We start from the raw sequence: 18654 nt of genomic DNA on the forward strand, positions 1-18654 counted from the left end.
TATTTTTTTGCAAGGGCAGCCACCAGGAATCCAACCTGGGTCTCTAGCATGGCAGGTGAGAACTCTGCCTGCTGAGCCACTGTGGCCACCCTACAGCCACAATTTTAAACACAAGATGATAATGTGGACTAAATTCTAAAATTTGGAGTAATGTCTATATTAATATCTCTCATTGGTCACTATTATATTGTAGGAATGTAACCTTTTAGGGTAATTTTTGTAAAGTTTTTATATCTTTCTTTTCAGCTTTTTTTGGCCTGACATGGCAGAAAAAACAATAGTACATTGTTTACATTAGGATTCACTGTTAGCATTCTAGAATCCTATAGTGTTTTAAAAATTCTTATTCTAATAACATGCATGCAACCTAACATTTTCTCTTTTAACCACATTCAATACACAATCCAATGTGTTAATTACATTCACAGTACTGGCCTACCATTACTATGTCATGCAACCTCCAGCACCAAAAACTTTCTGTTACCTGAAACAGAAATTCTGTACCAATCAAGCATTAATCCCCATTCCCTATCCCCACCCCACCCACACTCACCTGTATTGTAGTTTTTTATTCTATGATTTCTAGTTATTTCATATGGTTGAGATCATACAATATTTGTCCTTTTGTGTGTGGATTATTTCACTCAACACAATATCTTCAAGGTTCATCCACATTATTGTATGAATCAGAGCTTCATTCTTTTTCATGGCTGAAAATTATAGGTAAATACCACATTTTGTTCATTGGTTGATAGAATTCATTTTTTATGAATAATGCCACTATGAACATCAGTGAGCAAATATCTATTTGAATCCCTGATTTCTATTCCTTGGAGTATATGCCTAGAAATACTATCCCCAGGTCATATGGTAATTCTGTATTTAAGTTTCTGAAGAGTCACCAAACTGTTTCCACAGTGGCTACATAATTTTACCCTCCCATCAACAATGAATGAATGTACTTTTTTCTCCACATCTTCTCCAACATTTGTTTGTTCCATTTTTTATAGTAGCCATTCTAGTAGGTGTGAAATGCTGTCTCATGGTGGTTTTGATTTACATTTCCCTAATGGCTAATGATGTTGAACATCTTTCTGTGTGCTTTTTTGGCCATTTGCATATCTTATTTGGAGAATGTCTATTCAAGTCTTTTGCTCATTTTTAAATTGGGTTATTTGTCTTTTGTTGATGGGTTGTAGGATTTCTTTTATAGTCTGAGTATTAAACCCTTATTGGATATGTGGTGCTCAAATGTTTTCTCTCTTTCTGTAGGTTGGCTTTTACTTTCATGAGGAAGTCCTTTGATGCACAAAAGTTTTTCATTTTGATGAAGTCTCATTTACCTATTTTTTGTTTTGTTGCTTATGTTTTCAAATTGAGAGCTAAGAAATCATTGCCTAACATGGGGTCTAAAGTTCCTTCCTTGTGTTTTCTTCTGGGAGTTTTATAGCTTTCATTCTTATTTTAGACCTTTGATCTATTTTGAGTTGATTTTTCCAAGCTCCATTTTAAAAGGGGCCTCTATACTAGAGAAAACTTACAGTAATTCATATTAAAATTTACATTATGAGAATTTAAAGATTTTTGTGGAAGAAAAGTTCAAGTATATATATATAGGTATTAAACAATATTAAATTATGGGAGTTCTCTTGTTTCATATTTTTCCAAACATGGTTAGGGCACTACAGTTTTGCTATCTTTTAGTTTGATCCACCTAACTGCATTGTTTCTCTGAACACCCTCTCACTGTTATGCCTCTGGATGAAATGACCTATTTCACCTCTGTTTCTCCATTAGCCACACCACTGAAATCACACTCAATTTGTCTTTCATCTTCCTTGCTTTTCTGAAACTACTGTCAAAGTCACATTTTGGTGACCAAACCAGTGGCCTATGTTTATTCTATGTTATTTTTAGCTCCAATTCTGCATTAAGTCATGACCACTCCATTGCTCACATGACATTAAATTCATACAATTTTAGAATTAGAAGGGACCCCAAAAGCCAATTAGTCAGACTCTAATCTGATATACAAATGTTTGCTACAAATCCTTTAAAAACTTTTTTGGGAACCCTTCAAGCTTTTTGAGAACTCTTTCACAAATTGATAATTTACAGTTTCTTTTCTCTTTTAAATGTTAACACTTACATTATCATACCATTTAAAGAAAATTCAGACAATAAGAAAGAGAAAACTCTCCTCTTGACCTACCATTTTACCACAAATAGCATATCTTTGGACAGCTCTTCATATCCATACATGCCTCCCAACCTTATTCTTATTGAGCCCTGTACTTTTGTGAAAATGAATGTACTATCCTTTAATACCCAGTCCCCTTTTTGTTTCATTTTTTGCTATTCCACACAGTGCTGCATTTAACATCCTTCTACTTACCTTTTCACATGCATGTTTGGATATTTTTCTAGAAATGAAATTCAGAATCAGAAAGTATATGCATTTACAAATTTGATAGTAATAATAAAATTGCTTTTATAATTTATAAAAACATGCCACTTTACATTTCCACAACCAATGTGTGAGAATACTTGTTTTTTCATCACTCCTATATTAGAACCAAGGCTTATTAATATTTGGATAGTTTATATAATGAAAACATCCTTTTTGAATATTGTATAAAATTAGCCCTTTTCAACCTGCCCTTTTACCATTGCCTTGAGCTCCATAAAATAAATGTAGTCCATTTCCATTGACAGTCTTCATGAATTTTCAGATATCTGCTCTACTCCTCTAAAATGCTACTCCTACAGTCCAAATCTTCAATTTTCTCACATAATCTTCAGTTTCCCACAAGATGTTATCTTCAGCTCTGTTATAAGCCTGGGTACTTTCCCTCTGTTCCTTTTTTCCTCCCTCTCTCTCTCCCTTTCTCCCTTCTCTTCTCTCCATCTGTCTCTCCTGCTCCTTCCCCCTCTCTCCTTCCCTTCTTGCCTGTCTATGGAGCAGCAACACTATACCAGGAACTGAGCAAAACAAAGGATGATGTGCTGGGTGCTAAAGTCTCTCTTACAGTTGAACATGAATCACCATTGTTGGTTTTTTTTCTATTTTTCCTGTGGAAAAATCATTTATTATTGTAAAGTAAGTTTTCTTATGCTGTTTCCTTTTCCTTATTACATTTTATGTTGAAACGATCACTTTAAGTGTAACAAAAAAGTCACCTTGTTTATAACAATTATAGCAAAGTCTATGTGCCTTATGGGATTTACAGTATACAAAAGGTATAAGAAATGTTATTTTCAGGTTTGGACAAGATTCTTTTCTAATAACTTTACTTATTCATTTGCTTCTTGTCTGAGTCATGGTAACCAAATTTTAATCTCTTTGATAAATAATAACCATTGTCCTTTCAAATATCTTAATTTTCCTTTCTAATTTAAACCTTTATTTGTCTTTTTTTTAGCAAAAAGAAGAAAATAGCCATTGTTTAAATCTGCTAGGCCATTTTGGTTTTGAATGTTTACCACATCAGTTGGTGAACAGATCTATTCAACAAGGATTCTCTTTTAATATCCTCTGTGTGGGTAAGTGCCAAACTCCTATCTGAATTATGACTTTATGTCCTCCCATGTTCATTTCACCTTGCCTTAATCAGAACCACACTGATGCAATTAATTTGACACCATATCTGCAAGTTTGTATCTGTTTCAATCTTTTTAGCTGTATTAAACTTTCTCATCTTTCTTTAGCATTTCAGTGCTCTTCAGAATGCTGATATAGTGTATACTTTCTTTCTGCATTATTCTAATGACTGGGGAATCAGTATTAGCATGTGTTCTTTCAAAAAACATCTCAGTTTTTGAAGTATTTGGAACCCTTTAAATCATTCTAGGTGTTCAGAGTGTTATTTCTTCTCAGCCATCATATGCCCCTATTATGATATATTTATGTTCATTATAGGGGAAATTGGAATTGGAAAATCAACACTGATTGACATGTTGCTTAATACTAATTTTAAAGACAACAAATCCTCACATTTTTATTCAAATGTTGGACTTAAAATTCAGACAGATGAACTCCTCAAAAGCAATGTTCAATTGAAATTGACTGTTGTGAAAACAGTGGGATATAGTGATCAAATAAACAAAGAAGCCAGGTTAGTGTTTTCTCATTTTAATTCTAAAAGGCTTTCTTATTTCAAGGATTTTGTCTTCTTTCTCCATGGATTAAAGCATAGTATTCTTCAAAGCAAATATATATATATATATATAGCCATCTTATTATTCTTATTTTTTTTTTAATCATGGTTCCTTCTTTCAAATTCTCTCCTTCCTCTCAGATTTTATTTTTTCCTAATTAAGCAATTGCAATGGTTAATTTTATATGTCAACTTGACTAGAATCTGGTACCCAGTTGATTGGCCAAATATTAATCTATATGTCATTGTGAAGATATTTAGTAGGTGTGATTAATATCTACAATCAGCTGACTTTAAATAAAAGAGATTAAACCTTGTTAATTTGATTGGGCCTCATCCAATCACTTGAAGGTCTTAAGAGCAAAAACTGAGGTTTCCTGAGGAAGAAGAAATTCAGCCCTAAGAATGCAAAATAAACTCCTTCTGAGATTCCAGCCTGCTGACATACCCTACAGATTTTGGACTTGCTGACTTCTACAATCACAAAAGCCAATTCCTTGAAACTGGCATATTTGACTTCAATTGTCAATTTATGCATAAGATTTTGTATTAACCAATTATAGCAAAAGTTTGTCCATGTAGTTTCTGTTTGTTTTACCTAATTCTCTTATTTCTGGTCTCATATTATGAAGACTTTTTATAGCTCCTAAAACAGGTTTAAACTCTCTGTGAAAGAGGGGAATGAACTGTGTGTAGCAACAGCTTTAGGTTCTTACTCCTTTTTGAAATGAAAGCATATTTATTATTATATGGAATTTACCTAGCTACCTAATCTTAGCTTTAGAGAGAATATATTTTTCATATATTGGCTTGTATTAGATACATTATGTTAGTGAGAGGCACTAGATGCTGGAGGAGCTCATACCAGTTCAGGAGAGCCAGCTGTGCTCCTTTCTTCCCAGGTCTGCCATTCGATGATGTCATGTGAGTAGCATGAAATCAGCCAAGGTAGGAATATTCATACCACAGAAATCAGCAAATCCTACAGATCAGTTTTTCTTTCCTTCCAGAGAGCTATTTTTTTAAACATACACCAGCATATCACTGGTTAAAGACAACCTTAAAAGAAGAATGTTCTCAAATCAATAATCTAATTTTGCACCTTAAGGAGCTAGAAAATAAAAGCAAACTAAACCCAAAGTTAGCATAAGGGGGTGTCATGGTTAGGGACACGTGTCAACTTGGCCAAGTTGTGGTAGCTATTTATCTGATTGGGCAAGTACTGGCCTGTCTGTTGCAATGAGGACATTTCATAGGATTAGGTCATGATCATGTCAGCTGCATCCACAGCTGATTCCATTTGCAATCAGCCAAAGGGGAGTGTCTTCTACAATTAGTGATGCTAAATCTAATCACGTGAAGCCTTTTAAGGACGACTCAGAGGAAACAGGCCCCATTCCTGCTTCGGCTGGTGAGCCTCTCCTGTGGAGTTCATCCAGACGTTCCATCAGAGTCATCAGCTTCACAGCTTGCCCTGTGGATTTTGGACTCTGCATTCCTGCAGTCACGTGAGACATTTTATAAATTTTATATTTGCAAGTGTTCCCTGTTGGTTCTGTTTCTCTAGAGAACCCTAACTAATACATCTGGTACTGGCAGTGGTTCTTAAGAAACAGAATCTTAAAAATGGGTTTTTATGAATGGTTTTCTACTATGACTGGACTCAGAGACACTAAGGACTCTGATTCCCATAATCAGAATGACACTCCCAATCCATGGAGTGAGTTGGCAAAGCAGATAGTCAAAATATCATCATTTGATTCTCCTAATGCTTCGCTTGCACGAAGCCAGACTCTGGGGGATAATGTTTTTGACACCTTTACAGAGTTTTGTAGAAATAAGAGTTATAGAGATGTTGGTTGGTTGTTGTTAGATACACTGGCTACATTAAGGAGTGAAAGGGATGGGCTTAAAGCTTCAAATGAGAAGCTTAAGTGCCATGTGAAAGATGTAGAAGTTTATATGAGTATTCTGAAGGAAAATCTTATTTCCTGTAGCCGTAGACTTGAGATCTCTGAAAATCAAACTCAGAGTCTTATTGTTAGAGTAGCAACTTTACAACATAAACTGAAATCTCAGTCTTGCCTGGTATCTGCCATTAAAGTGAGGGCATTGATTGGAAAGGAGTGGGACCCTGAAAAATGGGATGGTGACATATGGATTGATAATGATGTTGGGGATGAGGTTGAAACCCTAGGCTATGCTGAGTCTTCTCTAGATAACCCTGTAATAGTCTACCCTGAGGACATAGCCACCCCACCTCCAGCCTACCTTGAGGAATTGGCCACCCAACCTCTTCCTGAAGGGATTAGTCCTAGAGTGATTAATCCTGTTTCACCAGATGAAACTGCAAATGAAGGCCCTGAAGCAAATGGCTTGGAAGATATTTCTAATTGTTTTCATGACCCACCCCCCCACCCCTCGTTTCTTCCAGACCTACAGCTAGACTAAAGTCCCAACAGGCTCCTAAAGGTGAGGTACAAAGTATCACACATGAGGAGGTACGTTATACTCCAAAAGAACTGTGTGAGTTTTCCAATTTATATAGACAGAAATCAGGGGAATATGTGTGGCAATGGATTTTAAGAGTGTGGGATAATGGTTGGAGGAATATAAGGCTGGATCAGGCTGAATTTACTGATATGGGCCCACTAAGCAGAGATTCTGCATTCAATGTTATAGCTTGAGCAGTTAGAAAAGGTGTTAACAGCTTGTTTGGGTGGCTAGGTGAAACATGGATCAAAAGGTGGCCAACATTACCTGAGGTTGAAATGCCAGAACTGTCCTGGTATAATGTAGATGAGGAGATCCAGAGGCTTAGAGAGATTGGAATGTTAGAGTGGATTTATCATGCAAAACCTGCTCTTACACCCCAGGAATGTCCAGAGGATGCACCTTTTACCAGAACAGTGAGAAATAAATTTGTGAGACTAGCACCATCATCCCTAAAGAGCTCTGTGGTTGCACTTCTCTGCAGGTCAGAAATTACTGTAGGAACTGCTGTCACTGAGCTGGAATCCTTAACCACAATGGGAATGATAGGATCCCTTAGTTGTGTTTAAGGATTCCAGTTGGCAGAAGCCAGGTGGCAGCACTTAATCACCAAAGACAGGGTAGACATGGCTATTATAATAGCAAACTCAAAGGAGGTGTCAAAATTATATGACATGCAGAGATTTGTGGCATTGGCTAGTAAATCATGGGGTACCTAGAAATACAATAGAAGGGCAGTCTACATAAACAAAAGAGTTCTAGGTCAAATGAACAGAAGTTTAACCTGAATTACAAAAACACAGAGTCACGGCCCTTTAATCAGTTTCCAGACTTGAAACAGTTTACAGACCCTGAGCTCCTTGAATGAAGGGGAGGCCAGGTCCCTTTGGGGGAGAAACCTGTTACACTGCCAAAAATTTATACTGTTAACCTTCCTCCAAGTCTTCCCCAAGGAGACCAACGGCCTTTTACCAGGGTAACTGTGCACTGGGGTAAAGGAAATGATTGATATTTCAGGGATTATGAGATACTGGTTCAGAAGTGACATTAATTCCAGGGGACCCAACACGTCACTCTGGACCACCAGTCAGAGTAGGGGCTTATGGAGGCCAGGTGATCAATGGAGTTTTAGCTCAGGTTCATCTCACAGTGGGTCCAGTGGGTCCCCGGACCCATCCTGTAGTTATTTCCCCAGTTCTGAAATGTATAATTGGCATAGACATACTGAGCAACTGGCAGAATCCCCACGTTGGTTCTCTAACTTGTGCAGTGAGGGCTATTATGGTGGGAAAGGCCAAGTGGAAGCCACTAGAACTGCCCCTACCAAGCAAAATAGTAAATCAGAAACAATACCATATTCCTGGAGGGATTGCAGAGATTACTGCCACTCTTAAGGACTTGAAAGATGCAGGGGTGGTGATTCCCACCACATCCCCATTCAACTCTCCTATTTGGCCTGTGCAGAAAACAGATGGGTCTTGGAGAGAGACAGTGGATTATCATAAACTCAACCAGGTGGTAACTCCAATTGCAGCTGCTGTTCTAGATGTAGTATCATTGCTTAAGCAAATCAATACATCCCCTGGTACCTGGTATGCAACTATTGATATGGCAAATGCTTTTTTCTCAATAGCTATTAGTAAGGACCACCAGAAACAGTTTGCTTTCAGCTGGCAAGGTCAGCAATATACTTTCACTGTCTTACCTCAGGGGTATGTCAACCCTCCAGCCCTATGTCATAATCTTGTTCTCAGAGACCTTGATTGTTTCTGCCTCCCACAAGACATCACACTGGTCCATTATATTGATGATATCATGTTGATTGGACCTAGTGAGCTAGAAGTAGCAACTACTCTAGATTTACTTGTAAGGCATTTGCGTGTCAGAGGATGGGAGATAAATCCAACAAAAATACAGGGGCCTTCCACCTCAGTAAAATTTCTAGGTGTCCAGTGGTGTGGGGCATGTCAAGATATCCCTTCTAAGTTGAAGGATAAGTTGCTGCATCTGGCCCCTCCTACAACCAAAAAAGAGGCATAGCACCTCGTTGGTTTTTTGGGGATTTTGGTGACAACATATTCCTCATTTTGGTATGCTACTCAGGCCCATTTATCAAGTGACCAGAAAAGCTGCTAATTTTGAGTGGGGACCTGAACAAGAGTAGGCTCTGTGACAGGTCCAGGCTGCTGTACAAGCTCTCTGCCACTTGGGCCATATGATCCAGCAGATCCAATGGTGCTGGAAGTGTCAGTGGCAAATAGAGGAGCTGTCTGGAGACTTTGGCAGGTCCCTATAGGAGAATCACAATGCAGACCCTTAGGATTTTGGAGCAAAGCCTTACCATCTTCTGCAGATAACTACTCTCCTTTTGAGAAACAACTTTTGGCCTGCTACTGGGCCTTAGGAGAGACTGAACCTTTAACCATGGGACACCAAGTTACCATGAGACCTGAGTTGCCTATCATGAGTTGGGTGTTTTCTGACCCACAAAGCCATAAAGTTGGGCATGCACAGCAACACTCTGTTGTAAAATGGAAATGGTATATACGAGATATAGCCAGAGCAGTTCCTGAAGGCATAAGTAAGTTACATGAAGAAGTGGCACAAATGCCCATGGTTTCCACTCCTGCCACATTATCTTCTCTTTCCCAGACCAGAGCTATGGCCTCTTGGGGAGTTCCTTACAGTGAATTGACTGAGCAAGAGAAAACTCGGACCTGGTTTACAGATGGTTCAGCACGGTATGCAGGTACCACCCGAAAGTGGACAGCTGCAGCACTACAACCCCTTTCTGAGGTGTTCATGTAGGACAGTGGTGAGGGGAAATCCTCCCAGTGGGCAGAACTTCGAGCAGTGCATCTGGTTGTTCATTTTGCTTGGAAGGAAAACTGGCCAGAGATGCATTTATATACTGGCTCATGGGTTGTTGCTAATGGTTTGGCTGGATGGTCAGGGACTTGGAAAGACCATAATTGGAAAATTGGTGACAAAGAGGTCTGGGGAAGAAGTATGTGGATAGACCTTTCTGAGTGGGCTAAAAACATGAAGATATTTGTGTCCCATGTGAATGCACACCAGAGGGTGACTTCAGCAGGGGAAGATTTTAATAATCAAGTGGATAAGATGACCCATTCTGTGGATACCAGTCAGCCTCTTTCCCCAGAAACTCCTGTCATTGCCCAATGGGCTCATGAACAGTGTGGTCATGGTGGTAGGGATGAAGGTTATACATGGGCTCAGCAACATGGACTTCCACTCACCAAGGCTGATCTGGCTATAGCCACTGCTGAGTGCTCAATCTGCCAGCAGCAGAGACCCACACTCAGCCCCTGATATGGCACCATTCCCCTAGGTGACCAGCCAGCTACATGGTGGCAGGTTGATTACATTGGACCACTCCCTTCATGGAAGGGGCAGTAATTTGTTCTAACTGGAATAGACACATACTCTGGATATGGGTTTGCTTTCCAAAACTACCATCCATGGGCTTACAGAATGCCTTATCCATCCTCATGGTATTCCGCATAGCATTGCTTCGGATCAAGGAACACACTTCACAGCAAATGAAGTGCGGGAATGGGCACATGCTCATGGAATTCTCTGGTCTTACCATGTTCCCCATCATCCAGAAGTAGCTGGATTGATAGAACGGTGGAATGGGCTTTTGAAAACTCAATTACAGTGCCAACTAGGTGGCAAAAACTTGAAAGCCTGGGGTAATGTTCTCCAGGAAGATGTATGTGCTCTGAATCAACATCTGCTGTATGATGCTGTTTCTCCCATAGCCAGGATCCATGGGTCCAGGAACCAAGGGGTTGAAATGGGTGTGGTACCACTCACTATTACCTGTAGTGATCCACTAGGAAAATTTTTGCTCCCTGTCCCTGCTACCCTGAGTTCCGCTGGTCTACAGGTTTTAGTTCCAAAGCAGGGTGTGCTTTCTCCAGGAGAAACAACAATGATACCACTGAACTGGAAGTTAAGATTGCCATCTGGTCACTTTGGACTACTTATGCCTCTTGAACAAGCCAAGAAGGGGATTACATTATTTTCTGGAGTAGTTGACCCTGACTATGAGAAAGAAATAGGACTGCAACTACACAATGGAGGTAAAGAAGAGTTTTCCTGGAATATACAAGATCCCCTAGGGCGTCTATTAGTACTACCATGCCCTGTGATTAAAATCAATGGAAACTGTAACAACACAATCCAAGCAGGACTACTAATGGCTCTGAAACTTCAGGAATGAAGGTTTGGGTCACCCCACCAGTCAAAGAACCACGGCCAACTGAAGTGCTTGCTGAGGGTAAAGAGAACATGGAATGGGTAGTGGAAGAAGGTAGTGATAAATATGAACTTTGACCACATGATCAGTTACAGAAACGAGGACTGTAATGCTGTTTTGTTCATGTTATATTGTTTAAGTTGTAAGATATCAAGTTTAAGAATGAATATTGCCTAAGGATTTGCACCCTATTCTGGAGAGATTTAATGTGTTTCCAGTTATATGCAGGACAGTTGAGTATTGTCATGTAAAAGAAAAAAAAGTGTGCTTATTTGTTTTCATTTGGAAATTAAGTATGGTTTAAGGTGATGTATATATATATAGGTGCCAAGTTGACAAGGGGTGGACTGTCATGGTTAGGGACATGTGTCAACTTGGCCAAGTTGTGGTAGCTATTTATCTGATTGGGCAAGTACTGGCCTGTCTGTTGCAATGAGGACATTTCATAGGATTAGGTCATGATCATGTCAGCTGCATCCACAGCTGATTCCATTTGTAATCAGCCAAAGGGGAGTGTCTTCTACAATTAGTGATGCTAAATCTAATCACGTGAAGCCTTTTAAGGAGGACTCAGAGGAGACAGGCCCCATTCCTGCTTCGGCTGGTGAGCCTCTCCTATGGATTTCATCCAGACTCTCCATCAGAGTCATCAGCTTCACAGCTTGCCCTGTGGATTTTGAACTCTGCATTCCTGTGGTCACGTGAGACACTTTTATAAATTTTATATTTGCAAGTGTTCCCTGTTGATTCTGTTTCTCTTGAGAATCCTAACTAATACATGGGGTAATTATAAAGATTGAAGTGAATATAAATGGAATAAGGAATAGAAACACAGGAAAGGAAATCAACAAACCAGAATTTGTTTTTTAAAAAATTGACAAAATTAACATACCTCTAGGAGACTTACTCAGAAAAAAGAAGAGATGTAAATTTCTAAACTCAGAAATGAAAGTGGGGCATTATTACCATTCTTACAGAGCATAATTATAAGAGCATTCTATGAATAATTGTATGCCAACAAATTGGATAACCCAAATTAAATGGATTAATTTCTAGAAACAGAGTACCTAAACTGATTTTAAAAATAGAAAATTTCAACATAACCATAGCAACTAAAGATATTGAATTAGTAATAAAAACCTCCCAGTAAAGAAAAGTGTAGTTTTAGATGGCATGACTGACTCTCCCAAGCATTTAAAGAAGAATACTAATCCCTCTCAAACTCATCCAAAAATTAAAAGAGGAAGCAATGCTTCTTAATTCATTATCTGAGACCAGCATTACCCTGTTATCAAAGCCAGGTAAATAGAATGTAAGAAAAAAAATCTTACAAACCACCATCAGATTAAAATCCTGACCATAATACTAGCAAACTGAATGCAACATCATATTAAAAGGTGTATAATCATACCAAGGCAGATTTATCCCAGGAATGGAAGGATGATTAAACATAAGAAAATAAATGTGATACACCACATTAAGAGAATGAAGGGTAAAAAAACAGGTCATCCAATTTGATACATAGTCATTTGACAAAAACCAACACTCTTTAAAAGTAAAAAAAAACAATCTCAGAAAACTGGGAATACAAGGAAACTGCCTCAAAATTATGAAGGGCATTTATGAAATGTAGTGGGTTGTCAAACTTTTGGGCCCTCTCAGCAGACAGAGGTTAGAAATAATGTATGTATTATAACCCATATATATATATATAATTTATTTCTAAATCTACTTATATTTGAAAACTTGATTATATTTTAAAATCTTTCATTTCAATACAGTGCTTATAAAGTTCATTCTAGACCTCCCCCTTTCCTTGATTGTAATTTCTTTACCCAACAATGAGAGAGGCTTCCCACATCTGCAATATATTTACTTATTCATTTAATTCTCATTTAATCACATAAAGTAGTTTTAAAATTGCTAGTCCATCCTATGTGAGAAATAAATTTACTAACTAGAATACCATATTTTTGTATAGTTCTTTTTGTTCTTAGCATTTCAATATTTGTTAAAATAACATTTTCCATAATTAGTAGATTCTTTCCTTCCCCACTCCTTTCATTGTGTTATATTATTTATTTGTAATAGCATTGGATTCCTTTTTACAGTTTCTATTACATTTTGGATTTCTCCCATAGTCCATTTGGTATTTTTAAAGATGATAGATTTTCTTTCATTTTACTTTCATTAGAGTTATAAAATTCCAGATCTTTCCCCATTTTAATTTGACAAAAGTGCATTTCACCAAAGGTTGATATCAAAATAATTGGTACCTGTTCTCACTTCAGCCAGTGTGGAGACAATGATTTATCTTAATCTCTTTGATCATGATTGTCAGGTCTTCTGTTCTTACCCTAAGCAAGCTTTTGGGGGTACTTGTTCAATTATGAACTAAAGTATACACCTTACTGGTATCTTTTCCATTTCCTAAATGGCATCTAAATACACTTAATCTATAGAACCCTGAAAAAGCTTTCCCTTTCTCTGCCTCCTTCATTGGATTTTGTGTTGGTTTGGAAGGATTCTATGGCAAATACCATACAATGGTTTGGCTTAACAACTAGAATTTATTGACTCATGGTTTGAAAGGCTAGACATCCAAAATTGAGACCTCAGTAAAGTCATGCTTTCTCCCCAGATTCTGTAACATTCCAGTGCTAGCTTTCCACAATCCTTGGGTATCCTTGGCTTGCCTTTCTGTCTCTGGCTCATCACCATCTCTCTCTCTCCTGTTGTTGGACTTCCAGTTTCTGCTAACTTGCATCTTCTCCTGTGTGGCCTTCTCTGACCTTCTACAATTTCTTCAGTTTATAAAGGACTCCAGTAACACGGACTAAGACACACCCTGATTCACTTGGGCCATTCCTTAAGTAAAAATACCATCTTCAAAAGGTCCTATTTACATATGAGTTCATACTCATGGGAATGTGGATTAAAATTAATAGCATGTCTTACATCGAGGTACATAATTAAACCTTCCACAGGTCTATACAACTTATTTATTTAGGTAGTTCTTTTCAAATTTTATATATAGTAAAAATTCACTTTTTTGTGGTGTCTGTATCTTTGGGTTTTGAAAAATGCCTGTAATTGTGTACCCATAATCTCTCCCATGACAGAAAACTTCTATTCCATGCCACCCCCCCAAAATTCCCTTGTTCTTTGGTCTCTTTATCTATCTCTGTGCTAATGTCAAACTGCATTAATTATTTTAGATTCATAACAAGACTTGATACTTGAAAAAGTATGTCTTCCTTAGTTTTCTTCAATATGTCTTGGGTATTCCTGGTCCTTTGCACTTTCACATAATTGAACATATTAAATTGGGTTTCTGATTGGGATTGCATGGAATTGATAGATTGTTTTGTCATTTCTGTCAACGGTGTAATGCACAGGTCTTATTGATGATTTTGAATTGTTATCTTTGTATGATGTTATACACGTTACCTTTTTTTCACTGTAACAAATTGTTTAGGTGGATTTTGACTTTTTGTTAAATGGTGAAAATACAGACTTCAGATTTTATTATTCTGTCATTGTAAAAGTTTAAATAATCATCTTTTTAGCTACCAACCCATAGTTGATTACATTGATGCTCAATTTGAGACCTATCTCCAAGAAGGACTGAAGATTAAACATTCTTTCTTTGAGTACCATGATTCTCGCATCTGTGTGTGCCTCTACTTCATTTCACCCACAGGACATTCCTTGAAGCCACTTGATCTATTGACCTTGAAGATCATTAACAATAAGGTGCAGTTGGTAAGTCCATCAATAATTTCAAAATTTAATGTTTATTTTGAAATAATGACATATCTTGAAGGCATTTGCATATAGATACCTGTTATCCTATAATATGGGGATATATCCTATTTTTTGGTTAATCTCTAACACATTTGTTAAATTTCAAACTTAGCTTATTTTTCAGAGAAAGTTAACTTAAAAGTGATGAGTTTGAGGCGGGCCGCGGTGGCTCAGCGGGCAAGAGTGCTTGCCTGCCATGCCGGAGGACCCCGGTTCGATTCCCGGCCCCAGCCCATGTAAAAAAACAAACAAACAAACAAAATATAATAAAACAAGAAAATGTTTAAAGATGTTTCCCTTTCTTCCTCCCTTCCTTCCTTCCATCCTTCCTTCCTTCTCTGTCTTTCCTTCCTTTCCTCCCTCTCTCTTTAAAAAAAAAAAAAAAAAAAAAGTGATGAGTTTGAATGATGAGATGCAAGTGAAAAAGCATTAAAAATGTTTAATTTTTAAACATTTTTTAAATGTTTAATCAAAATTTAGTTCATTTTTTGTGCGTGTTTGACTGGTAAGGCAGATCATGGTTCATTTGGACATATTTTTGCAGCTGAATTCATTGTGAATTTCTACTGTGTGAAAGGAAGATGTTAAAGTCTAGTGCTCAGTATATATATTTCGTAAAGTATGTTTTCATTTTACTAAGAAAACCTTATTTAAAATTTCTGAATCAAGAATGTGTGTTTGTGAGAGTGTATATTCTCTCAAATTAGCTCACTTCAATTTGGGGGGGTTGCTGGTTTCTTTCTTTAAAAGTTGTTAAAAACTACTTTCTTACACTAAACTATTCCCATACACATTTGCTTGGTACCACTGAGGATATGAAATGGGAATTTTTCATAATCTTAGCTGTGGGCCCTATCAGGAAAGATTCAGAATGCAAGGGTTCAAAGGCAGTTGCTGTTTCCTGTGTGGAAAGCAGGGTCCCTTTATACAAGGTTTGAGACATATACAGATTTTTTTCAACAGGCTACTTAATCTCCCAAAGCTTAGCAAAATCTTGATGAAACTCATATGAGAACAGCTCATCTGATTAACTTTTCTAATTCTTAGCAGCTTTGTCATAGTTTGGTTTGATTGTATGGAATGTCATTCTATTAAATGCATGTGAAAATCAGAACATGCAACTTTATAGTCATAGCAATACAGAAGTAATGTATATACTTTATGTATATCTTTACATAGAGAGAGATCACAAGGTTTGCTGTTATTGTAAATAGATTTTTGAATATTTGATTTCTGTGACTTTGGGAAAATGCCTTGAGCTTTCTGGGGTTAAATGCCTGGGTAGTTAAAAAAAAGTTGTAGGTCAACCTGTCTCCTTTCAAAACCTGGCCTTATGGCTTTCTAGCTCTGTGACTTTTGGCAAGTTATGAAGCCTCACTTTTTTCCTCTATAGGATTCATACAACTCTTCTATAAGTCTGAAATTATTTCACATAAAAACCTGAAGACTATATATATTTTTTCAATAAAGAGCCAGGATACATGTGAAAGTAACTGCCATATCATCAGATTCTTTTCTATACTCAGCCCTTGTGAAAAAAAGTTCTCAACTTTATTTAGTTCTAAAGTTTCTTTGCCTTTATCAAAGAAGTCCTGCCTCTCACTGTGTATTGTTTAAACCTGAAAGAAACTTTGTAATTTATCTCAGATATCATCAAGTAGTTGAAAGAACTTAGCTTTCTAGTTAAAATTAAGAGCTACCTCAATTTCCTAACTGATACTACATTCAATAGTCAAGCATGTAGAGTTCTTATTTTTAATTTTCTGGGCAGCTGTTACCTTTAAGTGATTTTCTGGAAATACAAAATCCCTAATTATCACAAGGAGCCTTACTTATGGAAGTGAGAAGCAGTCTGCCTTGCAGTACATCTGCTGTCTTCTCTTCCCATTTCTCTGTTCTTACAACATTGCACTTTGTTCCTCAAATCTGAATACCTGAGATGTTATTAACATGGTAAGTTTCTACTTATTATGTGTTAATGATTTCCCTTTATTGGAGGATATCTTTTCCCATAAATCCCAAAACACTTAGGTTAGGCTTGAATCTACCTTAGCAGTTGTATGCTCTTGACTGTGAAAGCTCTGAAATAAGATACTAACATAAGAAAATTATAAACATCTACATTTACAATATTGAAACATCAGACTTGCCCAAGTGTTTTTTTAATGTACTTTGAGAAGCCTAGGTTTCTCAAACAAAAGCAATCTATCCAAAACCCATTTCTAGATATTCCTTTTTAATTACAGAGGTTGACTTTGTGTCCTATAATTTTGTAAGGTATCTTCTTTTAACAGGAATAAAACATATTTTGGAATTTGCTCTGTTTTCCACAACTTTTAATATTTTTTTTAGCCTGGGTAGGTTCTACAAAGTTTAATTTTTAAGATGTAGATGTTTGAGGACAGGAGTGATCAGATTGTAGAACTAGACAAAAAGGGGGTATGGACAAAATTCAACTTCAAACACTTAATGTGGAAATAATTTCTTTTTACAAATGAACATATTGGTTAGTAAGGTGTTGTTCACACATACATACACTCATGCTGTAAATATACACACAAATACATAATTCAACCTTTAGAGTATGGTACAAAAAAACAGGCCATATTATTTTTAGGGAGTCTTTGGAAAAAAGCAAATCTATCTGCAAGGATATTTAGGTAGAAAAAGTGTCTTTGAAAATGGAGCATTGATTATGATGGATTTTTTGGAACAATGTGGTGTGCATGAATGACAGGTCGAAGGACAAAATACCTCTATTCTATGGTTTTGAGTAATAATACCACATTTTGACTTTTTAGCATTCAGTTTAATAAGATATCAAATTGATAATGAGTTAGACTACTTCACTGTACTGCTTACATTTTATTTACTCAAGATGTGTTGGAAGTCTAAGAGATTTTTTAGAACAAGAGGAAGAAGGCTGAGAGTTCTAAACCCTAATTCTGATAAAAGGTTAAACCTCAAAAAGCACCGATGATTTGGGAAAACTATTTTAAAGGAAGGCATTTTTATGAGTGGTGGTCAGTAATTATTTAATTACAAAATTTATTGTGAGGGATTATAAGGTGAATTACAAGATTGACAATCCTCCATAATGAGACTTTGTTTGTCTTCCTTCTTAATAGGTCAACATTATACCACTGATTGCCAAGGCAGATACAGTCTCTAAAAATGATTTACAGATGTTTAAAAGTAAGATAATGAATGAATTGGTCAGCAATGGCATCCAAATATACCAGTTCTCAACAGATGATGAAACTACTGCTCAGGTGAACTCTTCAATGAATGTGAGCTTCTAACTGTTGAATACCAATTCTGTTTTACATGTGGAAATGAAAATGCAGCTTACAAGTGACAATGTTAGTAATATATTGTCACTAGTATCTGCCCAAAATCTGTAAGCAAAGTTATATTCTTTTTGATGTCTAGTATGGGAATATGTTTTATTTTCTTGATTTTGAAAAACATTTGCTGAGAATTCTTTTGTAACAGCTTTTTTCAAGATGTATTTCATATGCCATATGATTAGTCCATTTGAAATATACACAATTCAATGTTATTCAGTATATTCACATGTGGGCCACAATTAATTTTATAACATTTTAATTGCCTCAAAAAGAAACCCCATCCTTTTTAGCTATTTCTACTTCTAACCCTCCACCCTCTCCTCAGCCCTAGATAATCACTAATCTAATTTCTGTCTCTATAGATTTCCCTGTTCTGGACATTTCAGATGAATAGGATCTATACTTTGTGGTCTTTCATGAATGGCTTCTTTCACCTTGAATATTTCCAAGGTTATTCTGTATTGTCACATGTATCAGTACTTCATTCTTCTTATGGTTGAATAATATTGCTTTGTATTGACAAACCAAATTTTGCATAGCCATTTGTCAGTTGATGAACATT

At 36.8% G+C, this 18654-nt stretch overlaps 1 protein-coding gene across 1 annotated transcript in view; it reads left to right on the forward strand.

Moving 5' to 3' along the window:
- The first annotated feature begins 2260 nt into the window (after positions 1-2260).
- LOC143666690 (septin-14-like) overlaps positions 2261-18654 on the forward strand; it is a 32809-nt gene continuing 16415 nt past the window's right edge. The window contains 5 exon segments of the mRNA XM_077140294.1: positions 2261-2311; positions 3423-3543; positions 3920-4115; positions 14505-14691; positions 17871-18032. Coding sequence (XP_076996409.1) covers positions 2261-2311; positions 3423-3543; positions 3920-4115; positions 14505-14691; positions 17871-18032 — 717 coding nt within the window.

The sequence above is a fragment of the Tamandua tetradactyla genome, chromosome 23 (assembly GCF_023851605.1).
Source record: "Tamandua tetradactyla isolate mTamTet1 chromosome 23, mTamTet1.pri, whole genome shotgun sequence".
NCBI lineage: Eukaryota > Metazoa > Chordata > Mammalia > Pilosa > Myrmecophagidae > Tamandua > Tamandua tetradactyla.